The 20,791-nt window shown below is 43.6% G+C and overlaps 1 protein-coding gene across 1 annotated transcript; it reads left to right on the top strand.

Annotated features, from left to right (window-relative positions):
- Window positions 1–4,453: 4,453 nt before the first annotated feature.
- Window positions 4,454–19,174, top strand: TMEM179 (transmembrane protein 179; the record flags this gene model as incomplete). Its single annotated transcript, XM_079309083.1, has 4 exons — window positions 4,454–4,755; window positions 8,436–8,573; window positions 10,116–10,194; window positions 11,088–19,174. The coding sequence occupies 4 exons, from the start codon at window positions 4,454–4,456 to the stop codon at window positions 11,265–11,267; spliced, it is 699 nt and encodes a 232-aa protein (XP_079165209.1). The 3' UTR covers window positions 11,268–19,174.
- Window positions 19,175–20,791: the final 1,617 nt, after the last annotated feature.

The raw sequence follows: 20,791 nt of genomic DNA, 5'->3' as shown, positions 1-20,791 counted from the left end.
CCTCTCCCAAAAAGTGTTGCTTGCATCAACAATCATAAGATGATTTGTGACATGCCTGAGTCTTTTCCATTGGTTTCAGAGGACAAGTACCACAGGTCAAGACTTTTGGAATAATAATAATAATCATAATAATAATAATAATAATAATAATAATAATAATAATAGCAACAACAACAACAATGGATTCATATAACAATAAAACAGACCAGAGAGCCTGAATAAAATAGAGTCTGAATAAAATAGACTCCAAAGCCTGGGGCAAACTGCATTTGTTAAACCATTTGGTAAAACAGGCCGAGGCAGATGTTTGAGCAAAAGTAAATCAGGAAGAAGTTGTCTTTAAATGACTGAAAGGTTGGCTCAAAAGCAGCTGCCCAGAATACAGACATGTTGCTCCCTGGGCATCCTTCTGCAGAGGTGCTGCTGTGGCTCTGTGCTTCTCTCCAGAAATAAGCAGTGCATTACTGGTGGCAAGGTGGTATCCACCTTCTAGACATGCTGCTGCTATTTTTCTTGGACCACAGAAATGATATATCCAAGGCAGAATAAATAAGAAAACAAATAAAACTGCTCTAAAAATGTTTTTTTTTCTGAATAATTAATTCCTCAGCAAATTTTCTCATAATAAAACATGTCCTAATGAGCTATCAGGAGGAGAGTAAATTCATCACTTACCTCACAAATATCAACTTGAGAGCACTGCTCATGTCAGATGGCATAATTAATGACTTGAGGGGGAGCATGGAGCAGCACAGCCAAAACCACCATCCCCATCAGTCATTCCACATCAGCCCAACTCATACATGTTACTTGATCTACAGAGGATTAGCCAGACAGCCAGAAGGAGATATGGGGCAGAAGGGAATACAGGCAAACATGGTATATCTAATCTTGATTTATCCTGGTTGGTTTTCTGCTTATCACTAAGGTGCTACAGCAGCTGGTCCTGCATCATGTTTTTATTTTTGTGGCTTTCCTTTTTTTCCCAGAGAAAAAAAATTTTACAAACTTTGATCTTCACCGTCCCTGATGCTGAGCAAGCCTCCTCCAGCCCCATGTCAGAACATGGTCTTCTTGGGGATTTAATTCCTGTGCAGCAGGCCTGGGTGGTGCCTGGAGCAGGTGAGACCTCCCTGTGCTGTGGTGAGAGGGGGTGCTGTGGTCAAGGTGAAGTTGTTCATGGTGGGGCTGCAGTAGGAACACATTTGAGCTGTTCTTCTTGTGATGGTGGCACCACCAGAGCTGGGAGAATGTCCAGCCTCCTCTTGTCACACATCCATCTCTTCTCTCAGTTCTGCAGCTGCAAGAACTGCCCCACTGGCTCCCTCCACATGTCTGCTCTGGGGGTAATTCCCTCCTAAAAACATTCACAGAGGCCAAGGCATGGGGGATGCTCTGGAGGGACAGCTCTCCCCACTTGGATGGGAAAGCTGAGACACCAGGCTGGTGCTACCAGCTGCTGTGAAGAGGATCTGAAATGGCCAAAGCAGGTCAGAGCAAAGGGTTTCCTCCCTGGAAATCCCATCTCCAAGCCTGCCAGGAGCAGGTGCATGGCTCAGGGGAGAACAGAGGATTCTGAAGATGCAGAAGGATCATTTTGTCACCCCACCTTCCCAGCAATCTGCTGTGAGGGACTTCCTGAGCTGAAGGTTAGTTCCCCAGCTCTGTATTTTTCAGGTCCTTATGGGCTTCTCTTGCCATTAATTTATCTAATATCTTTTGGCACCAGCATTTATTTTTGGCCTCTGCAATACCCCATTAATTGTGCCACAGAACAATTATGTGCAGTGAGAAAATGTTCACCATTTCCTTTGTTTCAGGATTTTTGCCTGGCCTGTGTATATAATGTCCTCCATTCCCTGTGATAAGAGAATGAATGAATCATCATTCACCATGCCTTCCTCCCTCAGCTTCACCATGGTGAGAAAAGTAAGCCTATCCAATGTACTCCACTGAAACTGCTCCATGTTCCCGAGACCAATTCCAGCCTAGCAGGATTTGTTTTAAGATTTACATGAGAGAAGAGTATGAGAAATCCAGGCAGATGCCAAAGTGATGGCTGACAGGTTTTATTTCTATCCCTTTGCTCACTCCAGTGTGTGGTCACTGCTTTAGACCAAGACCTGTGCTCCAACAGCTGTCAGCTGCTAAGGGCAGCTCTTTTACACGTCTGCTCACATTTGTAAATGCCTGTCTGTGCTTTCTGAAACTCTCCAATAAATGCTTGCTGAGTTAGCTCGTGAGCAAAGACAATTTTATCTGCTCTACAAGTGACCCCTGCATTCACCTCTGCAAAACCCCTCATGCAGCAGAGCCCTGTGGTTGCTGCTGGTGAGATCTGAGCACTGGGTTTGCCCGAGGCAAAGAGCCTTTGGCATCTGCTGGCCCCTTCTGTGGCTCCAGTGTAAGCAATAACTGGGCTTTTATGTTGGTGCTGACCTCCCAGGTTAAGTTCAGAAAACATTATCTGGCAAATCTGATGTGTCACATTTCAAAGAAAAGAGTTTTCCACCTCAGTCCAGGTCTGATTTCTTTACAGGTAAAGGACAAAATCCTTTGGGAACCAAGCACTTGGAAGTAAGGTAAGAGAAATAAACTTTCCTCCTTACCAATAGACTGCAATATCTGCAAAATCTTTTCTGTTAGGAGCACGTCTATCCCTATAGGGTCAGGTCAGATCTCTATAACTCGTCTTACAAAACTGAAATACAGTTTTTGATGATCAGAGCTAAATAAGAATCAGAAAACTGCCCTGACACATTTCATTTATACTGACAAAAGTTTTTATTCAAGAAATTATTCCCCTGCACTAATTGAGTGAGATTTCAAGTTAATATGCATTACAAATGATTTGCAATGAAGCTGAATTAATGTCTTCTCAGAGAATCCCCCCAGTGCCTTTATCAGGATTGTATCTGTAACCTCTTAACAGTATAGAAAAATTAATTGTTTGGTTGCCCAATGGAAACACCAGCCTGAATTCCCATGTGCACTATATTTGGGGTTCCTGTCCCTCATCTACTTCTCTAAACACTGCTTGGGAAGTGGCACAGTGATAAAATGAGCGTAAACAGCCCTGGGATTAAGAAGTGGTTTGAGACCTAAAGCTGATCTCAAACTGGATGCGGTTAGGAAATTGGATTAGGAAATTACTTTACCTGGAACTGGACATTAATTGTGGTGTCTTGTGCTGGAGAGAGGATTCATGCTGAGATGGAAAAATGAAATTGGGATTGTGGGGAAACTATCACTTGAGTTCAGTTTAATTAGGATTTTTGTGCCAGAGTGATCTGAGCTCAACTCACATTCCTCTCTGATGCCTTTTGTTTTCTGGCATCCTGGCCTTGCAGTTTTGGGCCCTGCAGCAGAGGGGGTGCTCTGATGTCTTCCCAAGCATGGTGTGGGGCAGGGAGCTGCTCACTGGCAGTGCAGAGCAGGGTGGATGCTCATGTTGGCAATAAAATGCCATCTGTTCCTGCCATGCATTGTGTGCTGATCTGTTCTCCGCTTGATGTCCGGCAGGAACTTGTTTAAGGTTATTTTCTTTCAGCCCAGCTCCACCTGCCAGCCAGAGGATAACAGAGCTGATCCCAACCCCAGGCAGCCCCTAAATGACACCAAGAAAAGTTATCCCACTTCTGGTGAGCCTTTACTCCCCTTGCAATATCAGGGTAGGGGAGTGACCACCTGGGCTAGGAACACAGCCACTGGGGTGGCTCTGCACCTGTCTGTTATTGCCACTGTCTGAGGCTGGGGGACAGATTTTTAAAACTTGGGTCCAAATTTCCTGGGTTCCAGCTGCTAGGATGAAGCCAGTTTGCTGGTTTGGGGTATTTGTGTGTGTGTGCAATGGCCATGAACTGGACAGTGTCCTGTGTCATTGGGGGGATCCCCCACTGGCGGTCCCCTGCACGGACTGATTTAACCCCCTGGGCGCCGGGGCGTAGTAGCAGCCAGATTTTCCCAAAGAGAGATAACCCACTACAGCTCTTCCTGTCTCCGTTCCCCTCTTCCCCCGCAAGCCCCGAAACCATTGCCGGGGCAGCTCGGGCTGCGGGAGAGGGAGCAGCCGTGTCCGGAGGAGGCATCGGACCGCACTGCATTGCATTGCATTGCACTGCGCATCCTCCCTCCCTCCCCACCGCCTACTGCTGCAGCCTGCCTTCCTCCCTCCATCCCTCCATCCTCCCGCGTCCCATCGCACATCGCTCCCCTCGCGTCTCACTCCTGCATCCCTCCCTCCTGCATCCCTCCTCCTGCATCCCTCCTTCCTGTATCCCTCTCTCCTACATCCCTCCTCCTACATCCTTCCTCCTACATCCTTCCTCCTGCATCCCTCCTCCTGCATCCCTCCCTCCTGCATCCCTCCCTCCTGCATCCCTCCTCCTCCATCCCTCTCTCCACCCCTCTCTCCTTCCCTCCCTCCCTCCCTCTCCTGCGCAGAGCCGCGGACATGGCGCTCAGCAATTTCCTCTTCGCCCAGTGCATCTGCTATTTCCTGGCCTTTCTATTCAGCTTCATCGTGGTGGTGCCACTCTCCGAGAATGGCAACGACTTCCACGGCCGGTGCCTGCTCTTCACCGAGGGCATGTGGCTCAACGCCAACCTGACGGTGGAGCGGCAGCGCTTCACGGTGCAGGAGTGGGGCCCCGAGGCTGCCTGCCGCTTTAGCATCTTCACCGGGCTCCTCTCCCTGCTGCTGGCCACAGTGCAGGCCTGGAGAACCCTCTTCTTCCTCTGCAAAGGGCACGAGGAGTAAGTATCCCTGGGGATGAGCCCATCCCTCCCCCAGGCTGGGGCACCTGGGGCAGTCTGGGGTGTAGCGCTGGGCTTTGCGGCACCCGTGTCCTGCTGCTCCCCAGAGGGGTTTGGGGAGAGGGGCTGCACTGCCCGTGTGTGTCTGCACACACCCCGTGCCCTCCCCAGCTGTGCCCAGGGCCTCTCCAGAGGATGCTCCCACACAGAGGTTTGGGGTGGGGGTCAGATCCCCTGCCGTGCACCCCCTGCCCTTTGGCAGTCTTGGTGCTGCGTGTGCCCACTCAGCTGCAGTGGGCATGGGAGGATCTGGGGGCTGTGGGGTGAGGCTGGAGGTTGGGATCTTGACCATGGTGCCACTACACATCTGTGCCAAAGAAGGCCTTCCCCAGGTGTGCACTGGCTGTGTGAAAAACCTTGAAACAACATGGTTGTGCGTGGGGGGCCAGAAGGGAGAAGTTGGTGACTCCCCTCTATTTTTTTGTGCTGTTTTTGTTGTGAACATGGCAGCTATTGCAGACAACAACTATTGCTTGGTTACAACACGAGAGCAGCACTGATGCTCCCTGCAGCTGCTCAGGGCAGCACTGACAGCTGGCTCCTGTCTCAGACAAGCCAAGGGATATCCCATCCCAGCGGGTGTGGTGAGAGGCTTGGTGGGCCAGCAGCAGCTCAGGAGCACTGAGATGTTCTGGACTTGCCTCTCTGGTGGCCTGAGAGGGCAGAGACCCTGGTGCATGTAACCCAGGCTCTGGGTGCTCCAGGGCCAGGGGTAGGCAATGCACTGGTGCCTGTCTAATCTAGGAAAATGTTTCTCTCATGGTTTAGGAACCATGCCAATGGTAAATCACTCTTGCCCAGGTCTATTTGGACTAGAGGTTTTTTGAGTAAGGAGCTGTTACATCTGGACTTGGCAATCCTGGAGACTGGGGAGCAGTGCTGTCTTTCTGGCTCTTTCCAACCACTCCCAACATGTCTAATACTCAAACATGATGTAATAAATGTGGATCAGAAACTTATTCCATATTAAAACTTACCTTACACTTAGTACAACCACATACTTAATACCTTTGAATGCAGCTGCCTCGGGTGATCCAATATCTATAGAGGGTTAATTGAATCTCAACACTTTTGCAGTTGTTCATAGCAACACTGTTCATAGTTGCTCCAGACAAGAAAGGCAGAATGCTGTGGGGTGATGGGGAGCAAAGATGGAACAAGTTGGGATGATAACCACAGATCACAGGAGGGTAAAACCTGACAAGATGCTTGGGAACAGCAGTTTCCTGGTAAGAAGGAAAGTCTGTCCTGCCCCACATCTGCCACTGTATGAAAAGCACCAGGGCACATGCTGTCCTGATTTTAGACAACCATTTGTTAATGGTTCAAATGTGTACAAAAACATTTCTGTTTGGATGAAGAGGTAAATGTGAGCTCCTCACCATACATGATAAATGTCTGTTCTGATTAGAGGTAGCTGAGGATGAACTAGAATGTCATAACTGATGATCCTGTTGAGGAGGATCAGTGCTACTGGGGCAGCTCCAGGGTGAGCCAGCTGAGGCAGTCAGGGTTAGTTAGCACCCTTTGCTTCTTTCATGTTCAATGGCTTTGAATGATCCCTGACAGATAGTTATGACTGCTGAAAAACCTTCTTAAAAGGGTCTCAGCACCCCTTGCCTCAGCAGCCTGGGGCTCTTCAGCTCAGCTGAAGGGTAGAGGTATAACTCAGACACTTCATTGCTAGCATTGCAAAGCAACTTTAAGCATAAACATTTATTATTAAAGGACATTCACTCAATCTGTAATAGTTTGAAGTTCTAATCTAAGGAGGAAAAATCAGGTGAGCTAGAGAACCAAACAAGCAGTTTTCTATCAGGATGCCCTGGCCTTGGTGATGATTATTACTCTTGCCAGATGCAAATCAAGTGCAAGGCTGAGCCCTGCTTTGCCAGTGGAAGGTCAGATCCTGGACCATGGAATCTCTTTTGCTGTAGGATAGGAAACAGAGGGAGAACTGGAGAACTGGAGTGTGATGACCCACTGAATAGTCCTGGTAACTGCTCCTTTCCTAGAGCTCTTACTAATTCTGGTGCCAAGACAATTTTATTCTGTGAAGGGCTCAAGTCTTTTCTGCCTCTCAGGCCAGCATACCATGCTAAGGTGCACACAGAAGGTATGGTCTGACTTGAGATGAAATCCAGGCTAGGTGTGAAGTCAGGAAAGAGAACATGCAAAAATCTGGTATGTTCACAGCAGCTCTCAGTGTGTGGGTGACCCCAGCATACAGCAGAAGCCCAGCTAAACCAGAGCAAATTCAGCTTATTGTTCATCCAGAAGTCAGGTATCCAGGCATCCAGCACCCATTACAGTCCATAGGGACATTTCTTGAAGGTGGTTTTATTTCCCTTCTTTTCTATCAGTCTTGAGGTGGGACAACAGTCACTTTGGAGAGAGCCTGGACAGCCCCTCTAAAGTCACATCAACTCAGGAGCAAACATCCTAAATCTGCTGATAATTGCTTCTTCATCTCATTTAAATAAATTCTCCTGAGGTCACAAATGTATCATGCATAACCTCTAGAAATTAGGATTGTCCAGCCCAGATCTTTCCAGGACTCAAATACTCATTTAAAAAGCCTCTTGGCTTTTCATTTAACAAGCAGCCAGGGAAAAGAAGTGACTGAGGGTTTTTTTCCTTCTCTGGGATGGTTATATTCCTTCTATCACCAGCACAATGAGTGACACTGGTGAGAAATTTGTCAGTATTGTCATATTGTCATATTTATCTTTACCACCCACTCAGAATAGGATGACCTGCCTCCTGGAGCTGCCAGACTTTTTCCAACTTTTACATGACATGACATTCTAAGGTGTTCTATTCTAAATACTTAGTTTCAAGTAGAGAAGGGCTTTGCCAGATTACTGGATTATAAACTTTTCACAGCTAGAATTCAGGTGAGGAGTTAAACAGTGAGGCTGGAAAACAAGTGAGTGATTCCATGTTTTTATGGGACATCTGTAAGCATCCCACCCATCCCACTCCAAACACAGCACGTGCTGAGGACCCTGGCTGGGCAGATTTAATGGGGCTGAAAGAATTGATATTCAGCTGGCAGCCATAGCATACTGACACCAAAGCCAGAGAAATCCCAGGAGAAGCTGGCCTGCTCTGCAAATTGCCCATAAAACTGAGATTCGTGTCCTATGATGGCAGTACCTTGTGTTACATTGCTTAAAATGATTATAGTTATCAGTTCTGTGTTTTCATTTTTAGTTTCCCTCTCCTAAGCAATTTTTGTCCCAATTATCACTTAAGTCATGAAATAATTTTAGCTCCAGTTACTACATAATTTGAGCTAATAACATTTATTTTAACAATGGTGATTTTCATCATTACAGCTAATGAAAGCCACATTGTGTATGTGCAATCACCTCTTATTATATAAAGCCACATCTTCTTATGGTTAAAAAAGAAATCAAAATCAAAAGCATTTGCAAGTGAAGCTAATGTGACTCAAAATCAAGTCCATAGTGTTTCAATGTATTAGGTGTTCTTAATTAAAGATGTGTTTCAAATGGAAACTGATATCTTTGTGCCCACTCTGTGCTGCCTACAGAGACTGCTGATGTTGTGTTTCAGCTGTTTATGAGTTGCATTTTTCTTCCCTTTTATTGCAGCTCTTTCTTTTACGCCTTCCTGAATCTGCTGATCAGCGCCTTTGTGGTGTTCATCACATTTATTGCCAGCACTATAGTGAGTGTAGGATTTAACATGTGGTGTGATGCAATTACTGAAAAAGGAAGCATGCCAAATAGGTTAGTATTGAAGAATACTTTTGTTTTTCCTTTTATTTTTTTCATATAGGCACAATTGAACTCTGGTGTTACACAGTGTAGTTATTACACGCAGGGTGAGCAAGGGGGAGGAGACATCTGTAATGTGAAAATCCAGACTTTTTTCATGTGGAACAAAAAAAAGTCAAAGCAGATCAAACTTATTTTTGTTTGTTTATTTAGAAGTCCACAAAGAAAAGTGTGTTTCCAAAGTGTTTTGTGGTCTCTTTGAATCAAGATCATAAGAAAAAACGAATCCATTATGTTAAAATTTTTGATTTCCAAAGAAATTCTAGATTTGGAGTTTTTCTAAGAATGGTGGGAGTGTGGCTCTGGGAGCAGGGCAGGATGCTGGGGATCAGGGCTCCTGGTTTGCAATCCTGGTTCTGCTCCCAAGCCACTGTGTGACACTGGGCAAGTCACTTATCCTGCCTGTGCTACAGCTCATCATCAGATAAAAAAATTGGGGTGGAGTTCCTTGCTTTGTAATGATGCTGTGGATGCCCTGAGAGCCACAGAATGGAAAACACTTTGTAAGGGCAAAGTACAGATGACTGATGCTTTGTTGCAGTCACAAAATGTACAGCTCCTAAAATGGTCCACTGTATCTATCCCACGATGCTTACGTTCCTCATAGGAATCATGATAAATTGAGGAAGATTTGCTCCTATCAAAAAAATAACGATGAAGGGAGAGGAAAATGTGACATTTTATGTCATATGATATTGAATAAATGTACTACTTAAAGCATACATTTATGTTGCACATTGTCATATGTTGTAAAATGCCATAGTGAATGTTCTGTTTAGGGCTGCAACGATTAATCGAATTACTCGAATATTCGGTTAAAAATTCAATTACAAAACCCTCTAATCGAATATTCGGGTAAGAACCCAAGATGACCGACAGCACTGAAAAGGAGAGAGAAGAGGCTGCAGAAATCAACCAAGAGATAGAATGACATCCTCAAAATCCTGGGATTTTTTTCACACCAGTAATGGTCCAAGTTATTTGTAAAATCTGTAGGCAGCCCCTATCTTACCATCAGAGTATCTTCTCCTTGCTGGAGCATCCGAAACAAAAACACAATTCCTTCTTCTGATGAAGTCAAAAGGTAACAGAGGATCATACACTTTGTTTCATTGAGGGGTGAAACAACCGACCTGGGGTGATGCCAGGGGCAAATCTGTGGGAGGTGAGGTGGCAGTGGGAAACAGGGGTTTAAGGATGCTGTGCTCAAGTAACTATTGCAATTCCACTTTTGGAAGATTTGTGTTACCTCTTACAGAACTGCACTTTTAATTTTTTTTATTTTTTGTAGAAGAAAGTAATTTTTATCTTAGTTTTAGATCATCAGCAAACAACCTGATGATTGCAATAACTTAAATATCCTCTGATAGAATCTGCCATTGTGATTGTTCAAAATACATTTAATATGTTGTTTCACTTTATATTTGGTTTACTTGGAATCCCTCAAATAATTTTCTTCTTTTGTTTTTCCCTTCCAAATGCCTTTCTGGGTAGCTGTGAAGAATTACAGGATATAGATCTTGAGCTGAACTTGGAAAACTCTGCTTTCTATGACCAATTTGCTATTGCACAGGTAGGTCAGACTAAGTCATGGTTCTATTCCAGTTCATTTGCCATTTGCTTATTGACCTGGGATTGCTGGAGCTGAACTACCATTCTCAGAAATCAATGGGAATGTTTCCACTGACTTCAGTAAGTGCTGAATCACAATGATAGTGATGGCACATTTGCATTTTAAATTCTAAAGAGACAGTTTTGAATACAGATATTTCAAAGCCTCACCCTAACACTGATCATGTTAACCATGACAGAAAACTCATTGTTTATCCAAAGGATGAGGTCTGCAAAAATTGCAGCCCTCTAGTGTCCTGGATCTCTTCATTACTGTTCAAAATAATTTCTGACCTGCACCACATTGTGGAGTTTCTACTTTTTCCTTCCTTGAGTTTGACTGAGATCACCTAAACTGTATAAATATCAGACCATTGAAAATAAGCAGATTAATTCATTCAGATAGGGCTGTATTATGATGAATCCATGAGAATTAGACTTCTAAGGCTATCAGACTTTTCTATTGAATATTCTAGCTCTAAGTCAATGATCAGAGTCAGTGAACCCTGGGACATGAGCCCATACTAATTTTGCAGGGACAACAGTCCCATCATGGAAAGAGGCATTAGCCTGCCTGGAGCATTCCTGGAAGGTGACCCTGCCTCTTGGGCATGAGCCAATTTTGTGTCTTTATTGTCAGCATTGGTATCTAGATGCTCAGCTCAGGCATAATTGCATTTAGGAAAGAAAGATGCCATAAAAGTGACTCCTTTTTATGAAGAGCCCAGGACCTCCCTGGATTCAGCTTGGTGTGACTCCATGGATTTTGATGCAGCTGAGGTTTTCATAATCATCTGAACAGCTGACTTTGTTTTCACAATACTGTACTGACCTCTTTATGGTTTCCTTCTCTAGTTTGGTCTCTGGGCTGCCTGGCTGACTTGGCTGGCAATTACCATCCTGGCTTTCCTGAAGGTTTATCACAACTACAGACAGGAGGACCTGCTAGATAGCCTGATCCATGAGAAGGAGCTGCTGCTAGGAAGATCCCCTTCACGATCCTCTTTGCAAGATGACAAAAGTGGCATGATCTAAAGTGTAAGGAAATTTCCAAGGCAGGATCTAGATTTTATTATTCAGTAGTGTGAGCTGAAGTTGAGTCAGGGTATTGAGTGTGTGAGATCTTTTCTTTTCCTGAAATGAAATGCAATTTTGAATCACTCACTTCCCCCATGAGAAATTGTTGGCAGAAATACTGATATTAAGGTAAAGAGAATGATCTGCCCTATGTGCCTATGGCATAGCAAACTTTCTGTCCTGTGCAGACAAAATTTGTACCCTGCCCTTGTCAGCAGAGCTCCCAGGTGCCATCACTGGCTTTTGGGACAGGGGCCATTTTTGAGGACTGAGCTGGCAAGACCAGGCTACAGAGTCCAGGTATTTCTTCAAACTATTCTCCAACAATAGTTGTGACTGGAGCTGCATTCAGTCCCTCTCCTCTCCCTCTCCTCCCTTTTTCCAGTGAAGCTGCCCCTGTTCTCTATCCTGGGAAGCTGCAGCTCTGGTTTGGGTGCAGACTCTCACTGTCTCTGCTTTTGCTGTGTATGGATGCAGTGCTGACAAACATGTTGCTCCTGCTCTGATTTTATTTAAAACATAGAGACCTGTGTTCCAGACTTGATATTTAATATTGGACAGTGTTAATTATTTCCATGAAACCTGCATATTACTACAGCACCTGTTAAAAACTGTGTATAATATGGAAAGATGATGGAGAACTTTTGTGGTTTTGTTTCTTCCTAGATTTTGGCATGACCAGCATTTATTATGACTTCTGAAGTGTAGCTAGAAATTGCTGAAGCTTGCATACTAAGAAATTAAGCTGAATAGATAGTATTAATGCTTGTGCATTTATAAATGTAACTTGGTGCCTAACATTGTATACTATTCTGTTTTGAATATTAGAATTTATTTGTGATATTTATTTCGTATAGAATATTCGAAATTACTGTAAGCATTTGCATTGTAGGTTTCTATATATAAACATAGCAGGGAGTTCAAACAGCTGAGTTATTTTATAGTCAGTTCAGTGCTGAATGGGTCCATTCTCCCCACTCATGGGCAGGAGTTCCAGGGCAGATGAATTTTGCTGTGGAAAAGGAAGAATTGCTATTTACACAAAGCTCACTGGTGACTGTGTTGTTGCTTTCAGTTTTGCTTGGCCAGTGTTTAACAAATCAGGTGGATTGTTGAGATCAGAGGTAGCTCTGATAATCAGGCAGAGTCACTCAGAGTAGTGTGGGATTTGCATGGCAGAAAAGTAAAGTTGTATTAGAATTAAGCATTTATCCCCAGGTACACATTACACAGAAGACCCCAAATCAGCGAAAAACTTAGCCAAACAACTAAGCATGGACTGAAGATTTTTTTTTTTTTTGAGAGTACCACACACTGTCTGTGGTACCTGTGCTTGAGTTGAGACTGAATTTATTGTGACAGAAATGCAAATCACACACAATTATATGATCTGGTAAATCAGAATGAGGAGAGAAAAGACAGCAAGTTCTATCATGTCAGAGCCCAAGCCTGGGGTTAGCACAAACATGCAGATTTACTGTTGTCTTCTAGGGACTCTCTGATGATTAGTTAAGTACCATCTTAAGCATTTCATTGGAACAGAATTTGATAACAAATCCCTCAATTATTAATAATTTTAGGGTGTAAAATCTGACATTGTATTTAACTGCCAAAATATTCTCATAGGTTTAGAGAAAAAACCCTCCATGGTCCCTAAGCAGTGAGCCAGCCCTGTCAACATTGCTTATGACCCCAGCTGGCCACAGCTCTCTGTAGAGAGGTCTTGTTCTTCAGCATGATTTCTGCCCACCAGAGAATGTAATTCCTTTGAAAGCTTTGCAGCAGTGGCTTTTTTATGGTTGGGAGTTGACATCAGAGAAGGACCCCTGGAGAGGGAATCAGAGATCAAGTTAATTAATTCAAATTTAAAATTCAGATATCAGGACTGTCAGAACGACTTTTTAAAAATTAATTTGGTCTAATAGTTTGGATATCAAGAAAAATTCATAGTGAAAGGGTTGTCAAGCACTGGAACAGGCTGTCCAGGGAAGTGGTGGAGTCACCATCCCTGGGCATATTTAAAAGAAGCATAGGTGTGGCACTGAGGGACACTGAAGGTTAAGTGGTGACCTTTGCAGTGCCAGGTTAAAGGTTTGACTGGATGTTCCTAGAGGTCTTTTTTCTGTCTCTAGTAGGTGATACACTCTTGCAAGTACCTGAGTCCATTGCCAGGGAATGACCTTCTTCATGCCCTGAAGAAGAGTTAAGGTCTTGTAAGTTAGCCAGTTTCCCCAGTTTCCCCAGTTTCCCCAGCTGTGAAATGCAGTCTCACTTTCACTCAGCAGTGATGTCTCTTCCCACAAATTACTTCAGTGATGTCTTACTCCTTGTGTGGAACCATGCTGCTGCTTTGTACAATATATTTTATGTATATGCCAAATCAGGCTTAGGCTGGAGTAACATGTGGGTTGGGACCACTGTTCCTGGTGTTGCCTGAGGGTTTGAAGAGCCACGAGGCAGAAGGTAACAAGTGTTGTTGTGGTTCTTGCTCTGAGGTACCAGGGCCCAAACCTTGTCTCTGGTTCTGAAAGAGAGGATGCTGCTTATGGGCAAGGCTGTCTGGAGCTCATGCTCTCTTCTACCTCTCCCGTCTCAAAGTTTTCCCTCCTTTCCACTTCCATGAGAAACAGCAAACACTGGTCCTGGATTTGGAGTTGCCATGCAAAATGGAAAGAAGCTGAAGCTCTTCCATGAGTCCATGTGAATCTCAGTCTGTTTTTCACAGCTTCCCTCCTTGACCAGGTGGGTACCCCCTTGCAAGCATCAGTGATGCTCAAAAGCAGAGCTGGTTTTGGTGGAAGCCCTTGTGTGAGTCAGAAGGCAGAGAATGTAGTGAGAAGCTCTCTGGCTGGCCCAAAGGGAGGAAGGGTATCCTGCAACTCCCAATTATTGGACACACATGGTGTTTTTTTATTTGAACTAAGTTTTCTGCAACCTCTTCTCCTAAAGCTTGGGCACCCAGGCCAAGCTGGTGATGCTAAGATGAAAACGTACTAGAATTGTGTTATAATTTTGCACACATACTTAACCACCTATGCTCTCTCTCTCATGCCCTTCTCTCTTTTGTACATTTCTGACACCTGCTTTTAGTCATCCATTGCCAACCAGCACATTGTGGGGCTGAGTCAAATATTGCATTTCTGTGACATTTCAATATCTTTGATTTGCTATGTCCAAAGGCAGGCCTCTGGGAACACTCTAACAAGAGCTGTAGTCAAAGAACTAGAACACTTCTACTTGTATTTATTTATTGTCACATGGTGGAAGGGGGAAAAAGCTTTGTGGCCTTTCCAAGGCACTGGGCTGTTGCCACACAATTCTGTTGTACCAAATATATTCTCTGGCTACCATCTGAGATTAAACTCCCCACAAATTCCCTGCCAGCAGTCCTCATTGGGTTAGAAGAATCTAAGCTGACAAGTGTCATCTGAGCTTTTAAATCAATGCTGTTTATTACTATTTTATATAATGGAGAAACAATTGCAACCATCTTTTGGAACAGAGCTTCCTCATGAGTGCATTCATGATCAAAACATACCACTAATTTATGAGGCATCTTTCAGCTGGGAGATTTCAGTGAGAATCACAAAAATAAGAGCATGATTATTTACTTTAAAAACTGAAGGACATGTTTGTGCTATAGCAGCAATTCTATGGTCCCTTAAAAAAGGAGGTTTTATAGCAGCCAGTGATGGATGATTGAGTGCACAGACCTTGTAGGTCTGTAGAATGAAAGCTTCCTCTGTGTATGTACAATGTACACAGATAAATGCCAGAAATAGTTCCACTGCTCTTCTCTGATGTGGATATAGGCTGTTCTCTTAACAGGCAGCTTCAGCTGGAGTAGTTGTTGAATGTCCTAAATTTCTACACTTGCTTTTACTTAGTACTGGGACTTGTGCAGTGGCAATGGTTCTGGTAGCCAGAGGTGGAAGTGATGTGGGCAGAATAGGAAAGCACTGCCAATGCATAACCTCCCAAAGGCTGAGATGAGCTTCTCATGCTGGTTTGCAGGTGTTTTAATTGCTCCCCTTTATCTGAGTAATGTCCAGCTGCTAGCCTAAATGAGGCCAGTTAGGAACAGAGTCAGATTTCCCTTCAAGGCCATCACTCCCCAATATGGAACACTGCTGATTTAACCTATGTAGTGTCCAGGATGGAAGCTGAGTTGCAAGGAAGAGGAGCTCACACTTTACAGTTGTGTTGCACACAAACCTGGTGTTGGGTGTATGTGGCTCTTGGCATCCCCCTTTTACAAAGCCCTCCCAAACACAATGCATGTAAAATCACTTTTACCATTTAAATTATAATTTTAACAAAAATGCAGACAATAATTTATACTTGAAAGACTGACTGTATTTTGTGCAAAACCAATCTGGATTGTGACAAAACTTTTGTTTTTTCTATATCAATGGCCTGAGTATCCTTGAGCAAATGAGCATCCTGGCTGTGTCCAGATCCTAAATCTGTGCCTCAGACCATTTCCTTTGCTGGTGGAAACAGCCCATTTTTATCTCTTGGAATGTTTGCTTTGGAGACCACAAATATCCTTTCCTTCTGGTTAGGCATTCTGGGAAGAGGAATGTTTTACCTGCAGTGACAAAATGGTCACATAACTTCATAAGCACAGAAATTGTTTTAAAACTGTTTCTGTTCATGGCCTTGAGGTACATGTTTCTATTTTTGTCCTCCATAAGACGGAGGAAAACTATCCTGAGTTGTATATATGCACCTAAATGCTTTTTTTAATGGATTTTTTTTAAACTACAAAATCCAACTCAGTGATTTATGAAGTTAAGAACTGCATAGAAGACAGTACTTTGATACTCTCCTGATGTAGAAGGGAACTGCACTGTCTCAGAAAAATTAGCATTTCTGAGAAGTTAGAAAATAATTTACTTAAGTTATGGCAAGTACTGCTTATTTCAGTGCAGACATTTAATGAATAGTGTTTTTCCATCCTGTTATTAGGAAGAGTATTAACAAAGCCATGCTTTCCCTTTAGCTTTTTTTTTTTTTTGTCCATGCCAAAGAGTGTAATTGAACTGCTATTGCAAACATAGATTAATGTGAATGTATTCACCTGACTGCTTAAAGATCTCTACCTCTCATAACTACTATAACTGCTTGAACTGCTATTGCACACAGTAGAGAAAAAAAACCTGAATCCATGTGAGAGCCTAAATCCTATTTCCATAGACAGCTAAAGGATTTAGGATTTAATGCTTATTAGCTTCCTGTAAAATCCTCATTGCTAAAATATGGGCATAAGTACCTGAGAAATGCCGTGTGAATAGCACTTTGCATTGGTCAAATATTGATATAATTTTGGTTTGGGATTTTTAAATTTATTTTTTTCTCACCAAAATAAAAAGCCAAGAATGGCAATTTGTTAGACATGAAAGGTTATCCTTGACCTCCCTCAAATCCTCCTCCTGGAGCTCTTCTACTTGGCTTGAAATTCCTAAATAACAATGATTTAATGTGGTGGCTCTGGTGTTTATCAAGGAGATAAACTACTTGGAAGCAAGAGCTGCTCACTGAAATAACTGGAATTATTTGTATAATGGTGGAAACCCAATGTGAGAAGGTTTTGTTCCTCACTTGTGTTGTAAAGTGAAGGTTGAGACAACCTTCCAGGAGGTGAGAATGATGATTTGCAAATACAATGAGTAAACTGTCCTGAGACTAAACTACTCTTCATCTCCTCTTTTCCCCTAGTTTGCCCCCAGACTTGGGCAGATTTGACTCCACTGTGGATACAGACTCCAAAGTGTATTTATGAATGTGAGAAAAATTGCAGTCTCTATGGCAAATTTTGTCAAAAAATAAGAAAAGCAGACAAGGATTTTCCCTGTTCTTATTCAGCCTCTCTGGGTCATGACACTGAACCCTCCCCTTTACATAAGCCAGGCCTGATTTGGGTGGTGTGTTGCTCTGGGAGGTTTCCAAGGCTGGTGCCAGCAGTCTCTCCAGGAACCTGGTGGAGTTAGACAAGTGCTATGTTAAACCATAAAAAACTGTTTGAAAAAATGTTTGTTAAATCGTAAAAAACTGTTTGTCATGGTATCCCACATTACACAGTCCAGAACTCTTCACCCCATCTCTCCTGCAGAAGAGAGAATTATTTTTCCCAATTAACCCTGTGAAGTCCCACATTTTGTGTCTGAAACACAGCACATCTTCCTGGAGCACACAGGATCAGTTACTCCATTCCACTTTCTAGGCTGCTGCAACACTTTTAGCCATGGTTGTTGAAGCAGGGTCCTGCATTTGACTTCATAAGCTGCTGGCAGCTTCTTTATTAAACCATTCCTTATTAAACTGCAGCAGGCAGTCCCTTTGCTCAGTGGTGCTGAGAAGCTCTGTACTGAACAGAATCCTTCCAGGGGGGAAGGACCCCTCTGCTGGGGTCCACAGCCAGTGCAGACTGATGGCATCACAGCAATTCTGGTCAAGCACACTCTAATTAAAACTGCCCAAGATACACAACTGAGAAATCAATATATTGTGATCTGATGTACATTCCAGAGAGGTTTTTGAAGGTTTATAAACAAAACAAAAATAACAAAACACCCCAACATTTCTACTGAAGTTTCCTCCCTCTGCATTCCTGCAAACTTCAGAGAGGATTTTATTTCTCCCAAGCTGATTGGGTCTTATTTCTCACACTTCTTCCTAAAAGAGACAAGGACAGCTGAGGCATGCAGGACACTGGCATCAATCTGAACAGAAATAGTTAATAAGGAGTTAGTGCATTTCTTAAGAGGGATTTCAGCTTTTGGGCTCTGATGAGAGGGAGTGGTATTGACACCAATTTCAGCCTTTGCTTGGCTGCTCAGCCCCATCTCTCACAAAAGGCAGAGCATCCATTTGAAGCATAGGCTGACCCAGAGTCAGGTTCTGGAGAGAGCCACCTGTGCAGGTGTCTGGTGTAAAGGTGAAAGCAGAGCCAGATCTCCTGCACTGGCCCTTTGTGCAGTGCAGCTCGTGAGTTGCACAGGAAGAAAGGACTGTTCCCAAATCTCTGTAGACTCAGCATTTGTGAGTGTAGCTCATCAGCACTCATAGTTTTAAAAGGTTTAGTGGTTTTGTGTGGTACCACCTGAAAAGATCTAAAGCAGATCTTTCTTGCTTGTAAGTCAGTGCAGAGCCTGAAAGCATTTCAGCCTCTCTGAAATACGTGCCCTCTGATGTATTCATGCTAGTGTCTCTTATTGCTACCTGGGAAAAGCTTCATAAAAGACTAGATTATCTCTTTTTTTTTCTTTCTTTCTTTTTTTTTTTTTTTTTTTTTAAATGCTGCTAAAGAGGTTCCTGCAATGGGTATTTGGGGAGAAAATGGAACACCTTTTCATAATTTGTTTAACCACTGAGAGCAGCTGAGGAGCAGATCCCTCAGCAGTGTACACAGAATATCCTGGGAGCAGCCACGCCAGTCCACACAAGCTGAGGGTAGAGCCTGGCCTGTTTTGAATATTATCTCTGTTGATTTGTATGGTCTTTTGCAGTGTAACGACTGCTGATTTTGAGCTTTAATTGCATGTGTTTGACAAAACCAGAAAGGGAGTGAGCTTTATTATTGTTTTGATACAGTCTCAAAATGGAAGCTTTTTACTAGCATTTTAATACAGCCCTTTGTAAACATCCAGCAAAGAAAAATGCTGAGTCCAATCCTCCTTCTAGTGGAGTCACTGAGTTTGCCCTGGCTTTAGTAGGAGCTGGACTGGGCTCAGTGTATGTGGTATACTCCAGCATTACTGATAAAGAGTTAATGTGTTTTATATATGGATGCTTTTTGCTGAACAGTGCATCGGCTTTTTATGATTTGGTGAAATATAAAAATAAATTATTTGAAAAGTCAATATTTCTGTGCCGGTTCTTTGAAGGTGAGTTTGAACTGTTAAAATGTAATATTAAAAAGTGTTCTCAAAGCCAGTGATAGAGTCTTTGTACTCTTTCCCCAGCCTCTCTGAGCCACAACTTGTATAGTTAAAGGTTTGCCCAACCATCCTCAGTTGCCTGAGCCCTTTTGGTGTCCTCACCCTAATGCCACTGGAGACAAGGAGAAAATGGTCCTGTGTCCACAAACAGCTGGAAGGCAATTTGTTACCAAAAGTAGGGGAGGCCTCAGACTGCATGGACAGGCCAATTTTCTAAATGCCAGCGGGGTAATTTTCTTGATGTAGCATCAGTCCTTCTCTTCAGAGCTGGGCCTAAAGGTTCCCAACACATATCTTGGAGCAAGGAGTGAAGAAACAAGTCCACATTATTATCTTACAGGTTCCTGAGCTGTTCCTTGAGGGCAGCTGGTAACACCCTTTTTATAGTCACAAACTGCCAGCTCTTCTGCTTGCTTTTAAGTGACAAAAGGCAGAAATGACAATTACAATTGCTGCTATGGGCTCATTTCCAGGCTATCAGGGTTGGAGAGATGAAGGGAAGGAGTGGGACTGAAGCAGCTTTTGGGGCTGCCTTTTCCTGGTGCTAATGCTGAGTGCATCAAAAGGTTAATGCAAAACCATCCCATCTCATCTCCCTATGTCTTTTTCTATCTCCTCTAATCACATGGGGATGGATATGCCTGCTGCTGCAGTCAGGTGCTGTTGATGTGCCTGAAGAGGCTGTTGGCACTGCCCTCCACCCGTTCACACTGCAGGAATGTGCTGAACACTGTCAAAACAACACCTACCCTGCTCTTGTGGTCTGCTTGTTTCTGCTCTGTGTTAGCCACATACTCTCTGCATAAGTGATTTTAGGCTGCACTTCTGCCCTCAGAATGGACTGCCAATAGTCCATTTTCATGCACAGACCTGCTACTGTCCCCTGGCCCTTTGCCTCCTGCCACCCCAGTTCCTGGGAATGCTGTAAAAACCACTGTCTGCTGCAAAACCTGTGCCAAGAGTCCTGTCCTGCATCCCTCCCTCTCTCAGTCCTTTACATCTAAAACATGGCCATGTCCAAGCTTCATTATACAATTTCCCAGGGCTGGTTGGCTGCAGGACTTTTGACTTTTGAAGAAATTCACCAAGTTGGCTCCAGTGTGAATTCAGGTGCGCATCTCCATTGTTTGCAATAAATTATGTACTCTCTCTCCTTTTTACCTTTATTGAGGAATTCTCAGGAGTTGTACTGGAGGCAAATATTGCCCAGCATGGCCAGCAAGGGGATTATTATCCCATACAGATGATTTTATGTAACTTTAGAGGCCCATACTCATAAAGGTGTCACACCCAGAAAAAACACCATTGAACAAGGAGAAATCACATCCAGCTCACAGTGGTAGGCATAAAGCTGGGATGGCTTAAGAATGAAGGGGAAGAGAGGGAAAAGGGCTTATGTGTGCTTAAGCAAGATGGTTGAATGTAAAAAGAGTTTCAGTGTGACAAGGAAATAAATCAGGTAAGTCCAGAGTGAAGATGTGCAGCAGTAAAGAAATGCAGGCCCAGGAGATGAAATTTTTTCCCCTATTCCCAGTCATG

Source organism: Erithacus rubecula (genome assembly GCF_903797595.1).
Source record: "Erithacus rubecula genome assembly, chromosome: 6".
Taxonomy (NCBI): Eukaryota; Metazoa; Chordata; class Aves; order Passeriformes; family Muscicapidae; genus Erithacus; species Erithacus rubecula.
The sequence above is the reverse complement of the archived record's forward strand: the minus strand, read 5'-3'. Positions and strand labels throughout refer to the sequence as shown.